This window comes from Borostomias antarcticus (genome assembly GCF_949987555.1).
Source record: "Borostomias antarcticus genome assembly, chromosome: 13".
Classification (NCBI taxonomy): Eukaryota; Metazoa; Chordata; class Actinopteri; order Stomiiformes; family Stomiidae; genus Borostomias; species Borostomias antarcticus.
In genome coordinates this window covers 1497211-1514958 of record NC_140246.1, presented here as the reverse complement: position 1 = coordinate 1514958, position 17748 = coordinate 1497211, and the positions used below count along the sequence as shown (strand labels likewise).

The 17748-nt window shown below is 48.7% G+C and overlaps 1 protein-coding gene across 1 annotated transcript in view; it reads left to right on the top strand.

The window, feature by feature from the left end:
- The window catches only part of anks1b (ankyrin repeat and sterile alpha motif domain containing 1B), a gene marked incomplete at both ends in the record, with an annotated part of 173456 nt that extends 157392 nt beyond the window's left edge, over positions 1-16064 (top strand). The window contains 7 exons of the mRNA XM_084447668.1: positions 1435-1447; positions 2312-2398; positions 3521-3658; positions 4624-4791; positions 8384-8488; positions 14109-14203; positions 16025-16064. Coding sequence (XP_084303794.1) covers positions 1435-1447; positions 2312-2398; positions 3521-3658; positions 4624-4791; positions 8384-8488; positions 14109-14203; positions 16025-16064 — 646 coding nt within the window. The remainder of the gene's footprint in view (positions 1-1434; positions 1448-2311; positions 2399-3520; positions 3659-4623; positions 4792-8383; positions 8489-14108; positions 14204-16024) is intronic.
- Between the last annotated feature and the right edge of the window lie 1684 nt (positions 16065-17748).

Sequence of the window (17748 nt, the reverse complement as noted above, 5' to 3'; positions counted from 1 at the left end):
CTTTACCTGAACTCACCTTCTCCCTCTCTCTCTCTTCTCTTGTACGTGCGTACACAAGCAGGCACACACACACACACACACGCGCGCACCACACACTCTCTCATTTTCGTTTCTCTCTCTCCTTCTCTCCTCTCTCACTGTTCTTTTCTGCATCTCATCTTCCTCCACTCACTGTCTGATTATCCCTCCCTCTCTCTCCTCCCTCCCTCTCTCTCCTCTCTCCTCCCTCTCCCCCCCTCCAGAGTCCTGCTGCTACAGACACCTCCCTCTCTCTCTCTCTCTCTCTCTCCTCCCTCTCCCCCCCTCCAGAGTCCTGCTGCTATATGACACCTCTCTCTCTCTCTCCATATCTCTCCATATCTCTCTCCATATCTCTCCATATCTCTCTGCATATCTCTCTCTAACTCTCTGCATATCTCTCTCTATCTCTCTGCATATCTCTCCATATCTCTCTCCATATCTCTCTCTAACTCTCTCCATATCTCTCTCTATCTCTCCATATCCATCTCTATATATCTTTCTCAATATCTATCTATTAATAGAACTCCTAGTCTAGTGAGTTCAACTCATGCACACACACACGCACACACACGCACGCACGCAAACGCACACACGCACGACACACAGACAGACACACACACACACACACACACTCTCATCTCGCCTGACTGTTTACTCTTCTGCTTTAATGTTCTATATTTTTCTTGTGTCCTTATTTCTCTCCTTTTGCCCTCACTCTGCATGACGCTACTGTCCTCCTCTCTCTCTGGCTTCTCCCTCCTGTCTCTCTCTCTCTATCTCTCTCTCTCTCTGGCTTCTTCCTCCTGTTCCTCTCTCTCTCTCTCCTCTCTCTCTCTCTCTCTCTCTCTCTCTCTCCTGTCTCTCTCTCTCTCTCCTCTCTCTCTCTCTCTCTCTCCTCTCTCTCTCTCTCTCTCTCTCTCTCTCTCCTCTCTCTCTCTCTCTCTCTCTCTCTCCTCTCTCTCTCTCTCTCTCTCCTGTCTCTCTCTCCTCTCCTCTCTCTCTCTCTCTCTCTCTCCTCTCTCCTCTCTCTCTCCTCCTCTCTCTCTCTCTCTCTCCTCTCTCTCTCTCTCTCCTCTCTCTCTCTCTCCTCTCTCTCTCTCTCTCTCTCTCTCTGGCTTCTCCCTCTGTCTCTCTCTCTCTCTCTCTCTGGCTTCTCCTCCTGTCTCTCTTTCTCTCTCTCTCTCTCTCTCGCTCGCTCTCTCTCTCCTCTCTCTCTGGCTTCTCCTGTCTCTCTTTCTCTCTCTCTCTCCTCTCTCTCTGGCTTCTCTCTCTGGCTTCTCCTTCCTGTCTCTCTCTCTCTCTCTCTCTCTCTCTCTCTGGCTTCTCCCTCCTGTCTCTCTCTCTCTCTCTCTCTCTCTCTCTCCTCTCTCTCTCTAACAAACACAATCCTTTCTCTTGTTCTCTTGCTCTCAGTTGTCTGTTGTCTGTATTACTAGCAGGCAGATGCTCTCTCTCACGCCAGGCTGAGGCCCTCAGAAGACCCTGATCTGACAGGCTCTGCTACTGAGCAACATGCTGACACTCAGGAAGACCAGAGAGAGAGAGGGAGAGAGAGAGAGAGAGAGAGAGAGTGAGGGGGAGAGGGAGGGAGAGGGAGGGAGGGAGAGTGAGAGGGGGGAGGGGAGAGAGAGGGAGGGAGAGAGAGAGAGAGGGGGGAGGGAGAGAGAGAGAGGGAGGGAGAGAGAGAGAGAGGGAGGGGGGAGAGAGAGAGGGAGAGGGAGAGAGAGAGGGAGAGGGAGAGCGAGAGGGGGAGAGGGAAGGAGAGAGAGGGGGAGAGAGAGGGGGAGAGGAGGAGAAGGAGGGAGAGGAGGGTGCCCTGAAAAAGCAGTGAGGAAGGGATAAAAATAAAAATAAATAAATGCATGAACTGGAGCAGAGGTAGAAGAGTGTAATATGTATTGGAGGGGGAAATAAAGGGATATTGGATATTATGGTTTGAAAGCTAACAGCTTCATCTGGGCCTCGAGGTATAAATCAATAGGGTTTGGAAAATGTAATTTTGCACAAATGTTTTTTTCCATAGGGCGGCCCTCGAGGTTTTTCAATATGATTTGAATTGATTTTGGTAATCAAAGACCAGAGCTCGTTAGACTCTCCCTTCTCTCTATGATTGAATTCAGAGGGCTTTATTGGCATGGGAAACATAATGTTTACATTGCCCAAACAATTCTCATTCTCTCGCTCTCCCCCTCCCCCCATGCTGGTGCACTTTCAAGTCTTCAGTCAAAAAATGCACTAAAATTAATCTCTTTCTCTGTCTCTCTCTCTTTCTCTCTGTCTACCCTCCCAGAAATCGACCGAGCAGATGAAAAAGGTTCCCACCATCGTTCTCTCCGTCTCCTACAAGGGAGTCAAGTTCATCGACGCCACCAACAAGGTGAGAAGTGCAAACTGACATTATTTCAAATACTTTCAAAGTGAATCGACCCGGTTCTGATTTATATTTCGTTGATTCAGGCTTTGCAGTAGCAGAGTAGTTATGACGCCAAGCGTACTCTAGCGCCCGGAGGAAACGCTCCCTGTGTTCTCTGGATACCTGCTGATGAATGCTTTACACCGTACACTACTAACAATACTACATAAGAATACTACGTTCTAGACGCAGCTTCAAATTCAGTAACAAAACCAAGATATTGAACATTTTTCAGGATAATTGACCTTGGCCCGTGTGAATCTTCTCTAAGCTCTCTCTCTCTCTCTCTCTCTCTCTCTCTCTCTCTCTCTCTCGGTTTCTCTGTAGAACATTGTCTCTCTCTCTCTCGGTTTCTCTGTAGAACATCATAGTCTCTCTCTCTCTCTCTCTCGGTTTCTCTGTAGTACATCATAGTTTCTCTCTCTCTCGGTTTCTCTGTAGAACATCATAGTCTCTCTCTCTCTCTCCCGGTTTCTCTGTAGAACATCATAGTCTCTCTCTCTCTCTCTCTCTCTCCCGGTTTCTCTATAGAACATCATAGTCTCTCTCTCTCTCTCTCTCGGTCTCTCTCTCTCCCGGTTTCTCTGTAGAACATCATAGTCTCTCTCTCTCTCTCGGTTTCTCTATAGAACATCATAGTCTCTCTCTCTCTCTCTCTCTCTCTCTCTCTCCCGGTTTCTCTGTAGAACATCATAGTCTCTCTCTCGGTTTCTCTGTAGAACATCATAGTCTCTCTCTCGGTTTCTCTGTAGAACATCATAGTCTCTCTCTCGGTTTCTCTGTAGAACATCATAGTCTCTCTCTCGGTTTCTCTGTAGAACATCATAGTCTCTCTCTCGGTTTCTCTGTAGAACATCATAGTCTCTCTCTCGGTTTCTCTGTAGAACATCATAGTCTCTCTCTCGGTTTCTCTGTAGAACATCATAGTCTCTCTCTCTCTCGGTTTCTCTGTAGAACATCATAGTCTCTCTCTCGGTTTCTCTGTAGAACATCATAGTCTCTCTCTCGGTTTCTCTGTAGAACATCATAGTCTCTCTCTCAGTTTCTCTGTAGAACATCATAGTCTCTCTCTCGGTTCCTCTGTAGAACATCATAGCGGAACACGAGATCCGGAACATCTCGTGTGCTGCGCAGGATCCGGACGACCTGTCCACGTTCGCCTACATCACCAAAGACCTGAAGTCCAGCCACCACTACTGCCACGTGTTCACCGCCTTCGACGTGGTGGGTACAGGGTGGCGCCCCCTGCCTGTGTGGAGGAGCAGGGTCCTGGCTTGGCTACTTTGCTGTTGCACCAATATTAGCTTTATTGCATGTTTTAACTACATCAAATGTATGTTTATGTGTGCATGTGATTATGTGTGTGTGTGTGTGTGTGTGTGTGTGTGTGTGTGTGTGAGAGAGAGAGAGAGTGTTTATGTGTGTGTGTGCACCTGTGTAGATTGTTTGTGTGTGTTTTTTGTGTGTATGTCTTCTGTCTGTACAGTATGTGTCAAATTCAATATGAGTTATTTGAATTATGAGTTACCTGTATCACAGGTCATCAAGAATAAAACTCCGTGTACGAACGAGTCCTGCTCTGCTGGAGTTTGAGCTGCTCTTAAAACTCTTTCCATGTCCTGGATGCCATCCCCGTCTTCTCTTTAGCAAAAGCTGTAGCATCCATGGTTAAACTTGGGACTGAATGTAAACAAAGCCGGCGTGTTGGGGAAGGGTGGGGGGCGGAGAACCCGGAAGCAATAGCCAATGAAACCAAATCATGCTAATCGATCTGCCCGCCCCCAAACCCGACTCGAAATCAGCTAAAAACGAGCTTAGTTTGCAGACTAATTATACGTATTTTGGGAACCTAAAACTGTTGTCTGTTATAGTAAGTGGGTTCTTCACAACTTCAACTTTGGTAATACAAAAAAGAAAAAGAAAAAACTTTTTTTTATTTATTTTGCCCCCTAGCGCATTTCGGGGTTTGCCGAGTTGCGGACCAAATCACCAGCCGCTGTCACATATGTGTATAACGCTATCTTCCTTTCCTGCTTGTGTGTACCCGTGTGTGTGTGTGTGTGTACCTGTGCGTGTGTGTGCGTGTGTGTACCTGCATGTGTGTGTGTGTACCTGCGTGTGTTTGTGTGTGTGTACCTGCGTGTGTGTGTGTGTACCTGCGTTTGCGTGTGTGTGTGTGTGTGTACCAGAACCTGGCGTACGAGATCATCCTGACGCTGGGCCAGGCGTTCGAGGTGGCGTACCAGCTGGCCCTGCAGGCCAGGAAGAGCGGTCACGGCTCGTCCACGCTGCCAGAGAGCTTCGACAACAAGCCCAGCAAGCCTGTACCCAAGCCCCGCGTCAACATCCGCAAGTCTGTGAGTCCCAGAGCACCAGCCCACCTTCAGAACCCCTCACCCTCTCACCCTCATCCTCTCACCCTCTCAAACTCACCCTCTCACCCTCTTAAACTCACCCTCTCACCCTCTCAAACTCACCCTCTCACCCTCTCAAACTCACCCTCCTAAACTCACCCTCACACTCACCCTCTTAAACTCACCCTCTCACCCTCACCCTCTCACCCTCTTAAACTCACCCTCTCACCCTCACCCTCTCACCCTCTTAAACTCACCCTCTCAAACTCACCCTCTCACCCTCTTAAACTCACCCTCTCACCCTCACCCTCTCACCCTCTTAAACTCACCCTCTCAAACTCACCCTCTCACCCTCTTAGACTCACCCTCTCACCCTCTCAAACTCACCCTCTCAAACTCACCCTCTCACCCTCTTAAACTCACCCTCTCACCCTCTCAAACTCAGTCTGTCACCCTCTCATGAACTCTGGCTCCACCCTCTTACTCTCTCCATCTCTCACCCTGTTCTGCTGATCTCTAGTCTTAACGGTGGCGTTTTTGTTTCTTTGCATTGGTTGCTGTGTAGTGTGCTGTGATTGGTTGATGTGTAGTGTGCTGTGATTGGTTGATGTGTAATGTGCTGTGATTGGTTGATGTGTAGTGTGCTGTGAATGGTTGATGTGTAGTGTGCTGTGATTGGTTGCTGTGTAGTGAGCTGTGATTGGTTGCTGTGTAGTGTGCTGTGATTGGTTGCTGTGTAGTGTGCTGTGATTGGTTGCTGTCTAGTGTGCTGTGATTGGTTGCTGTTTAGTGTGCTGTGATTGGTTACTGTGTAGTGTGCTGTGATTGGTTGATGTGTAGTGTGCTGTGATTGGTTGCTGTGTAGTGTGCTGCGATTGGTTGCTGTGTAGTGTGCTGTGATTGGTTGCTGTGTAGTGTGTGTCGTGTGCTGGAGTCTGAGTTTCACTTTGCCAAGTTTACCTTTTCATATCGGCTTGGTTATCTGTGTGTGTGTGTGTGTGTGTGTGTGTGTGTGTGTGTGTGTGTGTGTGTGTGTGTGTGTGTGTGTGTGTGAAACAAGTTAAATGATTTTTGTGTATCAGACTTACTGTATACACTGTATCAGTGTTAACTCAGTGGAGGTTGTTAACGGAGGTATGGATGTGTGTGTGTGTGTGTGTGTGTGTGTGTGTGTGTGTGTGTGTGCTAGTGTTTTAGCGGAGGTATGGATGTGTGTGTGTGTGTGTGTGTGTGTATGTGTGTGTGTGTGTGCTAGTGTTGTAGCGGAGGTATGGATGTGTGTGTGTGTGTGTGTATGTGTGTGTGTGTGTGCTAGTGTTGTAGCGGAGGTATGGTTGTGTGTGTGTGTTGTAGCGGAGGTATGGATGGGTGTGTGTGTGTGTGTTGTAGCAGAGGTATCGATGTGTGTGTATGTGTGTGTGTGTGTGTGTGTGTGTGTGCTAGTGTTGTAGCGGAGGTATGGATGTGTGTGTGTGTGTGTGTGTGTGTTGTAGCGGGGGTATGGATGTGTGTGTGTGTGTGCTAGTGTTGTAGCGGCGGTATGGATGTGTGTATGTGTGTGTGGGTGTGTTGTAGCGGAGGTATGGATGTGTGTATGTGTGTGTGTGTGTGGTAGCGGGGGTATGGATGTGTGTGTGTGTGTGTGTGTGTTGTAGCGGGGGTATGGGTGTGCGTGTGTGTGTGTTGTAGCGGGGGTATGGATGTGTGTGTGTGTGTGTGTTGTAGCGGAGGTATGGATGGGTGTGTGTGTGTGTGTGTGTGTTGTAGCAGGGGTATGGATGTGTGTGTGTGTGTGTGTATCTGTAAACAGGGCTCTCTATCTTCCTCTCCCTCAGTCTCTTGCAGGATGACTGATGATGTCTGTTTGCTTTGCGCTCTGTGGAGTTCTGCCCAGTCCAGTGGGTGTGTTTGTTTGTGAATGTGTGTGTGTGACCCACCCATAGTGTACCCCCTCGCCTCGCTCCCCGGCCTCCCCTCACCTGTGTGTGTGTGTGTGTGTGTGCGTGTGTGCGTGTGTGCGTGTGTGCGTGCGTGCGTGCGTGTGATCAATCTGTGTGTACTGTATGCAAAAGCAGTGTGTGGTCATTTACGTGTGTGGTTGTTTGTGTGTGTGTGGTACAGTATGTGTGTTTGTGGTATATGTGTGTGTGGTGTGTGTGTTTGTGGTATATGTGTGTGTGGTGTGTGTGTTTGTGGTATATGTGTGTGTGGTGTGTGTGTTTGTGATATATGTGTGTGTGGTGTGTGTGTTTGTGGTATATGTGTGTGGTGTGTGTGTTTGTGGTATATGTGTGTGTGGTGTGTGTGTTTGTGGTATATGTGTGTGTGGTGTGTGTGTTTGTGGTATATGTGTGTGTGGTGTGTGTGTTTGTGGTATATGTGTGTGTGGTGTGTGTGTTTGTGGTATATGTGTGTGTGGTGTGTGTGTTTGTGGTATATGTGTGTGTGTACGTCATAGGCCTGCAGAGATGGACGGGGTGTGTACAGTAGACGCATCCAGCTGACTCAGCTGCTGTTACATCAACCATTAACTGTCTCTGTGTATGTGGGTGTGTGTGTGCGTGTGTGTGCGTTTTCTGTAGTTAATGGGCTGCGTTGTGTGCTGGTACTGTTCACTGACCAGCTGCTGGTTAGCGTTGAGAGGCAGGATCCCAGCCCCCCCCCCCTCCTCCCTCCCAGACCCCCCCCCCGCCTCTCAATGCTAACCAGCAACTGGGTGAACTTGAGCTAATGCTAGTTAGCTAGCTCGGTCGTAACTGAATAAATGGCACAACATGAACACAAGACTGCTGATAGCTAGCTTAATGATATAACTACACGACATCCGCTTCAAAAAAGAACGAACAATTCACAGACAGATTTGGCTACAGTGTCAGTAAAGCCAGAAAAGCCTGCTGGCTTGCATACTGCAAAATACGACTAGATCATCCTGGTATTTTTGCCATACTAAATGTGGCATACTATGTATTGGGACATACTACATCCTTTTTTGGCATACTATATAGTATATATATATTTTTTTTTTTATTTGATTTGATTTATTTGACAAAAGCAATTCCAATCAGTATATATAAAAACATACAGTATGTCTGCAATGTCAGGGATAAAAGTGAAAAGTCCAAGACTTATTTCCATCGCTGTCCCTGATGTACAAGGGACGTATGGAAGTATGCGATTCGGAACGCAGCCAGAGTGTATGTATGTATGTGTCTGTGTGTGTGAGTGTGTCTGTGTGTGTGTGAGTGTGTGTGTGAGTGTGTGTGTGTGTGAGAGAGAGAGAGAGTGTGTATGTGCCCCTACCTGCATGGTGTGCTACCTTCAGTGGACCCTGAGTGTCAATGAAGCGTTGCCATGGTGATCCTATGTTGTGCTGTTGCTTGCTGTTAGTGTTTTTGGCGTGCTGTTGCTGTGCGGTAACTCTGGTAACCATCTCTATGGTGTTGCCACGGTTTTGCTATGCTGGTCCACTTCCCAAGTGGTTGCCGTGGTTCCTGTTGCAGTGCCGTTGTTGGTGTGTTGCCATGGTGTAGCCATACCGTCGCCGAGCCGACGTTCTATGACCTCTCTGTGACCTCTGTGTCTCCGCCCCCTATAGGTCATGCCCCCTCCCAGCCGCTGGTCGCTGGGCCACATATACACTCCCCACCGGCCTCCTCTCCACCCCCCTCCTCCTCCCTCTCGACTCCTCCATCACCCCCAGGTCCTCCTCCTCCCTTCTCCTCCTCTGGTCTCTCCTCCTACTCCTCTGGTCTCTCCTCCTACTCCTCTGTTCTCTCCTCTTACTCCTCCTCTGTTCTCTCTTCTTACTCCTCCTCTGTTCTCTCCTCCTACTCCTCTGTTCTCTCCTCTTACTCCTCCTCTGTTCTCTCCTCTTACTCCTCTGTTCTCTCCTCTTACTCCTCTGTTCTCTCCTCTTACTCCTCTGTTCTCTCCTCTTACTCCTCCTCTGTTCTCTCTTCTTACTCCTCTGTTCTCTCTTCTTACTCCTCTGTTCTCTCCTCCTACTCCTCTGTTCTCTCCTCTTACTCCTCTGTTCTCTCCTCTTACTCCTCTGTTCTCTCTTCTTACTCCTCTGTTCTCTCCTCTTACTCCTCTGTTCTCTCCTCTTACTCCTCTGTTCTCTCCTCTTACTCCTCCTCTGTTCTCTCCTCTTACTCCTCTGTTCTCTCTTCTTACTCCTCTGTTCTCTCTTCTTACTCCTCTGTTCTCTCCTCTTACTCCTCTGTTCTCTCCTCTTACTCCTCTGTTCTCTCTTCTTACTCCTCTGTTCTCTCCTCTTACTCCTCCTCTGTTCTCTCCTCTTACTCCTCTGTTCTCTCCTCTTACTCCTCTGTTCTCTCCTCTTACTCCTCCTCTGTTCTCTCCTCTTACTCCTCTGTTCTCTCTTCTTACTCCTCTGTTCTCTCCTCTTACTCCTCCTCTGTTCTCTCCTCTTACTCCTCTGTTCTCTCTTCTTACTCCTCTGTTCTCTCCTCTTACTCCTCTGTTCTCTCTTCTTACTCCTCTGTTCTCTCTTCTCCTCTGTTCTCTCTTCTCCTCTGTTCTCTCCTCTTACTCCTCTGTTCTCTCTTCCTACTCCTCTGTTCTCTCTTCTTACTCCTCTGTTCTCTCCTCTTACTCCTCTGTTCTCTCTTCTTACTCCTCTGTTCTCTCTTCTTACTCCTCTGTTCTCTCCTCTTACTCCTCTGTTCTCTCCTCTTACTCCTCTGTTCTCTCCTCTTACTCCTCTGTTCTCTCTTCTTACTCCTCTGTTCTCTCTTCTTACTCCTCTGTTCTCTCCTCTTACTCCTCTGTTCTCTCCTCTTACTCCTCCTCTGTTCTCTCTTCTTACTCCTCTGTTCTCTCCTCTTACTCCTCTGTTCTCTCCTCTTACTCCTCTGTTCTCTCCTCTTACTCCTCCTCTGTTCTCTCTTCTTACTCCTCTGTTCTCTCTTCTTACTCCTCTGTTCTCTCTTCCTACTCCTCTGTTCTCTCCTCTTACTCCTCTGTTCTCTCTTCTTACTCCTCTGTTCTCTCTTCTTACTCCTCTGTTCTCTCTTCTTACTCCTCTGTTCTCTCTTCTTACTCCTCTGTTCTCTCTTCCTACTCCTCTGTTCTCTCCTCTTACTCCTCTGTTCTCTCTTCCTACTCCTCTGTTCTCTCTTCCTACTCCTCTGTTCTCTCCTCTTACTCCTCTGTTCTCTCCTCTTACTCCTCTGTTCTCTCTTCTTACTCCTCCTCTGTTCTCTCTTCTTACTCCTCTGTTCTCTCCTCTTACTCCTCCTCTGTTCTCTCTTCTTACTCCTCTGTTCTCTCCTCTTACTCCTCTGTTCTCTCCTCTTACTCCTCTGTTCTCTCCTCTTACTCCTCTGTTCTCTCCTCTTACTCCTCCTCTGTTCTCTCTTCTTACTCCTCTGTTCTCTCTTCTTACTCCTCTGTTCTCTCCTCTTACTCCTCTGTTCTCTCCTCTTACTCCTCTGTTCTCTCTTCTTACTCCTCTGTTCTCTCTTCTTACTCCTCTGTTCTCTCTTCTTACTCCTCTGTTCTCTCCTCTTACTCCTCCTCTGTTCTCTCCTCTTACTCCTCCTCTGTTCTCTCTTCTTACTCCTCTGTTCTCTCTTCTTACTCCTCTGTTCTCTCCTCTTACTCCTCTGTTCTCTCTTCTTACTCCTCTGTTCTCTCCTCTTACTCCTCTGTTCTCTCTTCTTACTCCTCTGTTCTCTCCTCTTACTCCTCTGTTCTCTCCTCTTACTCCTCTGTTCTCTCTTCCTACTCCTCTGTTCTCTCTTCTTACTCCTCTGTTCTCTCCTCTTACTCCTCTGTTCTCTCCTCTTACTCCTCCTCTGTTCTCTCTTCTTACTCCTCTGTTCTCTCCTCTTACTCCTCTGTTCTCTCCTCTTACTCCTCTGTTCTCTCCTCTTACTCCTCTGTTCTCTCCTCTTACTCCTCCTCTGTTCTCTCTTCTTACTCCTCTGTTCTCTCTTCTTACTCCTCTGTTCTCTCCTCCTACTCCTCTGTTCTCTCCTCTTACTCCTCTGTTCTCTCCTCTTACTCCTCTGTTCTCTCTTCTTACTCCTCTGTTCTCTCCTCTTACTCCTCTGTTCTCTCCTCTTACTCCTCTGTTCTCTCTTCTTACTCCTCTGTTCTCTCTTCTTACTCCTCTGTTCTCTCTTCTTACTCCTCTGTTCTCTCCTCTTACTCCTCCTCTGTTCTCTCCTCTTACTCCTCCTCTGTTCTCTCTTCTTACTCCTCTGTTCTCTCTTCTTACTCCTCTGTTCTCTCCTCTTACTCCTCTGTTCTCTCCTCTTACTCCTCCTCTGTTCTCTCTTCTTACTCCTCTGTTCTCTCCTCTTACTCCTCTGTTCTCTCCTCCTACTCCTCTGTTCTCTCCTCTTACTCCTCTGTTCTCTCTTCTTACTCCTCTGTTCTCTCTTCTTACTCCTCTGTTCTCTCTTCTTACTCCTCTGTTCTCTCCTCTTACTCCTCCTCTGTTCTCTCCTCTTACTCCTCCTCTGTTCTCTCTTCTTACTCCTCTGTTCTCTCTTCTTACTCCTCTGTTCTCTCCTCTTACTCCTCTGTTCTCTCCTCTTACTCCTCCTCTGTTCTCTCTTCTTACTCCTCTGTTCTCTCCTCTTACTCCTCTGTTCTCTCTTCTCCTCTGTTCTCTCTTCCTACTCCTCTGTTCTCTCCTCCTACTCCTCTGTTCTCTCCTCTTACTCCTCTGTTCTCTCCTCTTACTCCTCTGTTCTCTCTTCTTACTCCTCTGTTCTCTCCTCTTACTCCTCTGTTCTCTCCTCTTACTCCTCTGTTCTCTCTTCTCCTCTGTTCTCTCTTCTCCTCTGTTCTCTCTTCTCCTCTGTTCTCTCTTCTCCTCTGTTCTCTCTTCTTACTCCTCTGTTCTCTCTTCTTACTCCTCTGTTCTCTCCTCTTACTCCTCTGTTCTCTCTTCTTACTCCTCTGTTCTCTCTTCTTACTCCTCTGTTCTCTCTTCTTACTCCTCTGTTCTCTCTTCTTACTCCTCTGTTCTCTCCTCTTACTCCTCTGTTCTCTCTTCTTACTCCTCTGTTCTCTCCTCTTACTCCTCTGTTCTCTCTTCTTACTCCTCTGTTCTCTCCTCTTACTCCTTCTCTGGTCTCTCTTCTTACTTCTCTGTTCTCTCCTCTTACTCCTCCTCTGTTCTCTCTTCTTACTCCTCTGTTCTCTCCTCTTACTCCTCTGTTCTCTCTTCTCCTCTGTTCTCTCCTCTTACTCCTCTGTTCTCTCCTCTTACTCCTCTGTTCTCTCCTCTTACTCCTCTGTTCTCTCTTCTCCTCTGTTCTCTCCTCTTACTCCTCTGTTCTCTCTTCTTACTCCTCTGTTCTCTCCTCTTACTCCTCTGTTCTCTCTTCTCCTCTGTTCTCTCCTCTTACTCCTCTGTTCTCTCTTCTCCTCTGTTCTCTCTTCTTACTCCTCTGTTCTCTCTTCTTACTCCTCTGTTCTCTCCTCTTACTCCTCTGTTCTCTCCTCTTACTCCTCCTCTGTTCTCTCCTCTTACTCCTCTGTTCTCTCTTCTTACTCCTCTGTTCTCTCTTCTCCTCTGTTCTCTCTTCTTACTCCTCTGTTCTCTCTTCTCCTCTGTTCTCTCTTCTCCTCTGTTCTCTCTTGTTCTCTCTTCTTACTCCTCTGTTCTCTCTTCCTACTCCTCTGTTCTCTCTTCTTACTCCTCTGTTCTCTCTTCCTACTCCTCTGTTCTCTCTTCTTACTCCTCTGTTCTCTCTTCCTACTCCTCTGTTCTCTCTTCCTACTCCTCTGTTCTCTCTTCTCCTCTGTTCTCTCTTCTTACTCCTCTGTTCTCTCTTCTCCTCTGTTCTCTCTTCTCCTCTGTTCTCTCTTCTTACTCCTCTGTTCTCTCTTCTTACTCCTCTGTTCTCTCTTCTTACTCCTCTGTTCTCTCTTCCTACTCCTCTCTCTGTTTCTCTCTTGTTGTCTTCACACCTTTTTGTTTTTGATGCTGAATCCATTTGATTTATCTGGTTTATTTACATTTGTCTCTCAACCTCCTCCTGCTCTGATTAAAGTATATCTCAGTGTGTGTGTGTGTGTGTGTGTGTGTGTGTGTGTGTGTGTGTGTGCGTGTGTGTGTGTGTGCGTGTGTGTGTCGCTGTCATCTCTGTTAGTCTCTGCGTCTGACAGCCATTCAGCAAACAGAGTCGTTAGTTAAACAGTGAAGCGGTGTTATTTGATCACACATCCGCGCCACATCCGTTTACAGTCTGGCACAGACGCGTTGAGCCACACAGACACACAACTGAAGGCTTCAAAAACACACACATGGGAGCTTGACTGTCCAGGTGGGCAATTAGCTGCACATCGTCTGACTTTGCTTTAGTTTCATGGTTGGGGTGTGTGTGTGTGTGTGTGTGTGTGTGTGTGTGTGTGTGTGTGTGTGTGTGTGTGTGTGTGTTATAGTGCAGACAGGATTTGAATGTGTAATATTAATGTTGCAGAAGCACAGTATCAGTATGTGAGACCAGACAAAGAGACGCGCACCTCAGATCAACCCTACTGCCTCAGTCACTGAGCGCTGTGTGTGTGTGTGTGTGTGTGTGTGTGTGTGTGTGTGTGTGTGTGTGTGTGTGTGCGCGTGTGTGTCCGCCACTGTCAGGATTGCAGTGTTCAAGGGCAGTCATCTCCCTCCCCCAATCATCTTTGACTCGAATGGAGTCAGAATGGACCAATTGAGTGGAAGGAAAGTACCCTAGGCAACGAGAATGGGCAATTTGATTGGTTGTGGAACCGTTGTCGTCGAGGAGGATGTAGACCCTCTGCAGTCATTGGAAAAACAGGATTTAATTTGAGGATCTTCAAGAGTGAATAGAACATTGTTGCTTTTTTCTCTCTAGGAATAAAATTTCTGCTCACAAATAAAAGACAGAAATAAAAGAATGTGCGACAGAATTGTTCTCATTTGAAATATGAAGACAAAAAATCACTCTGTGTTTGTGAGTCCACAGATCATACAGATCACCTGCTCTCTGTCACTACTCCCTCCCTCCCTCCCTCCCTCTCTCCCTCCCTCTCTCTCTCCCTCCCTCTCTCCCTCTCTCTCTCCCTCTATCTCCCTCTCTCCCTCCCTCCCTCTCTCTCTCTCTCCCTCTCCCTCTCTCTCCCTCTGTCTCTCCCTCTGTCTCTCTCTCTCTCCCTCTGTCTCTCTCTCTCTCTCTCCCCATGACTTAAAATCTGTTCCTTTCTACTTTTCTTGGTCAGTTTTTGAACTCTCACCACTCTCTCAACCCGCCCCCCCCCTCTCTCTCTCTCTCTCAACCCCCCCCCCCCTCTCTCTCTCTCTCTCTCTCTCTCAGATGGAGCAGCCGTCGATGGACCAGAAGGGTAGTCACGGCAACGTGCCATGGATTGTTGAGCCGGGCCAGGAGGCCAAGCGGGGCGTCAACACCAAGTACGAGACCACCATTTTCTAACATACCCCCGTCTCTGTCCACTCCTCTGTGTGTGCGCCTCTCGGAGTGTGTCCACTCGATGGCACGGCCAACCCTCCCCCAACCCGACCCGACCCCTCCCTCGCCCGCCTGCCCGCTGACGGAGCCTCGGGGGGCACGAGCGACCCCTCACCCGCCCCGGGCCGAAAACACGCCCCCCGCCCGCTGTTAGCTCGTCTGCTGCATGACGACGTTTGGCGCTGCGCTCTTTCTCTCTCTCTCTCTTTCTCTCTCTCTCCCCCCCCCCCACCCAGACCTCCTCTCCCTCCCCCCACCCAGACCTCCTCTCTCTCCCCCACCCCCCCAGACCTCCTCTTCCCCCCCCCTCCCCCTACCCCCCAGACCTCCTCCCCCCCCCCCCAGACCTCCTCTTCCCCCCCCAGACCTCCTCTCCCCCCCCCCTCCCCTCCCCCCCCAGACCTCCTCTCTCTCCCCCACCCCCCCAGACCTCCTCTCTCTCCCTCCCCCCCCAGACCTCCTCTCTCTCCCTCCCCCCCCAGACCTCCTCTCTCTCCCCCACCCCCCCAGACCTCCTCTCTCTCCCCCACCCCCCCAGACCTCCTCTCTCTCCCCCACCCCCCCAGACCTCCTCTCTCTCCCTCCCCCCCCAGACCTCCTCTCTCTCCCCCACCCCCCCAGACCTCCTCTCTCTCCCCCACCCCCCCAGACCTCCTCTCTCTCCCCCACCCCCCCAGACCTCCTCTCTCTCCCCCACCCCCCCAGACCTCCTCTCCCTCCCCCCCCAGACCTCCTCTCTCTCCCCCACCCTCCCAGACCTCCTCTCCCTCCCCCCGCCCCCCCAGACCTCCTCTCTCGCCCCCACCCCCCCAGACCTCCTCTCTCTCCCCCACCCCCCCAGACCTCCTCTCTCTCCCTCCCCCCCAGACCTCCTCTCTCTCCCCCACCCCCCCAGACCTCCTCTCTCGCCCCCACCCCCCCAGACCTCCTCTCTCGCCCCCACCCCCCCAGACCTCCTCTCCCTCCCCCCACCCCCCCAGACCTCCTCTCTCGCCCCTGCCGTCCTCCACCCAGACAGGCAGAGCATGACGTTGGTTGTGACCAAGGGGCGGCGATAGGCCAGGTTTTTCTCGCTCTCGTCTCCTGGTAGGGAATGCAATCGTTTGTCTTTCTTATTTTTTCTCCTCCTACCTGCCATGTTCCTCATTCCCGCGCTTTTCTCTTTATTCTGACCCCCCCTCGACAACCTGAATGAGAATCTAAACCATAATGCTGCTAAGATCCCATCCTTAACAGTCCTGTTCTCTTTTGAGCAAAGCCAATTCATGTTGGGGGGAGGGATGTTTTTCCAAACCTGGCAACCAGAGGAAGCTGAAGGGAGAGGGGGTTTTGTTGCTGGGCAGCTGGTGAACAGGAGAGGAGAACGGACAGCCAGAGGAGATGATGTAGCAAAATCCATACAGCCACTCGTCAGCCTCCTCTTATATCAGTTTTTGATTTTTACGACATATTTTGAAAGATGGTGACAGTTTTTCACTAACAGCTGTTTCGTTTACCCTTTGGCGTCTCGCACTCTGTCAGAGGAAGAAACCGTCTTCAGTTTTTGAGAGTATATTTACCTTGATAAATCATTGTATGTCTTTACCCAGATGTAATCAGCCTAAAATTAATTATTGCATAACCTTTATAGTCTCTGTTTGTGAAAAAGAAGAGGTTTAGCTTATGGCTTGTGAGCGGCCATGTTGGATTGGCTGAGGAGGAGGAGCCGGTGGGGAGGCGGGGTTTGAGGAGTCTCTGGATAAGTGATGTGATCTCATTCACAGGGCAATGGCGGATGCTCATGTCTATTACTGTGGAATGTAGCCAGCCCTAAACATGGACCCTCTCACACACACATTGCAAAAAGGACTACAAATATGGACCTTGTTGCTCACAGTGTCAGAGGACTACACGCATGGCCGTTCTCTCATAGAGACTTGGGTGTTTAAGGTTGACTACAGAATGAGGACATTCATCGTACTGTTGTACTGCTACAAGCATTTTACTGATGGGACTGTCTTCACACACACACACACACACACACACGCGCATACACACACCTAAGGACTGCGGAGATAAATACGTCTATATGATCTGAATGTACACTTTTCATGGACTGGACCCAGAGCCCCTGTTCTGGGGTCGACAATGCATCCGCGACAGGGAGGCATGACCTATGAACTTCGAACCTTTGGAAGGTCATTACATGTCCCTTTAGTGACTGTGAGCACCGTTCCCCAAAGTGCTGGCCCTCTAAAAGCACCAATGGGTATGTCTGTATTTGACTGGGTGTGTGTATTTGAATGGGTATGTCTGTATTTGAATGGGCATGGGTTTTAAATACTTCTAGTTCGCTCTTCTCCTCTTGTTTCATTTTGTTTATGGTCAATAATACAACATGGATATGCACAACTACTAGCGAGATGTGGACTAGTCGCGCTGGACCACCATGCAACAGGTGTGTCCCACGTGACATCACAGTGGGCGGGGCCAGCCTATGCCACCGACACGCCATCAGGCTTCATGAACAATTCGTACCGGCAGACATTTTAATGTTTAATATGAGAGAGTATTATATTACCATGACTATGATTATTCTTGTGCAATTCTTGTCTACTGTTGTCTTAATGTTACATTATTTTTATATGATATGTTGAAATGAAAGTCTCGGATCTGAGAGTGATCATCATGCTTTTAAGAAATGAAAATGTAAAAATAGTTCTATTTAGAGAGTGAATGTTTTGGGATGGCTTGGCTGCGTCAGGTTAACCGGCATATTCTTTTTCACGGGGCTCGATTAGAACTACAAGCAGATATTTTATCGCAGTATTACTGTATTATTTGGATGAAGCATAGTCCAACTATAAAATGTACATAGATATTTTGCATTGTTCATACATGTAATGTAGTGATAGAGAAAAAAAGATGAAAGAAAAAAATGAATGGCGGTAAATGGCACTGAAACAAGGTACCAGAGAATAGATGGTTCAACTCTAGAGATCGTAGGGGGGGGGGGGGGAGGGGGGGGCGTTTGGTGACATCACTGCTGACTAACTACATGTACATAGGCTTGGGCTTCCAGCACAACGATTTTTGTAATGGTCATTATTTATATCCTTGTAAAGCACATGGAATAAACACGACTTGTACAACCATTAATCAACATTGCTTTCCTGCTCTCTGCTTTGCTTGTGTGCTTTGACCAATGTGGACTGAAGTCAATGTGGTTTCCAAGGAGACGGGGATGGAGGTTGATTCCACCCACAGGTCACAACCCTTGCTTACATAGAGCGTAGGCCTGTTGTGGTATTTCACATGCCTCTGTCATATGATCTTTAGAAACATCTTTAGCTTCCTCACTTGCTCCGGCACGCATGCGCACAGCGTGTTGGAGCAACTAGGGAAGCTATTTCGTTTCGAAAGACGTTTCTAAAGATCATATTACAGAGGCATGTGAACAACCACAACAGGCCTACGCTCTATGTAAGCACAACTAGCGATTCATAAA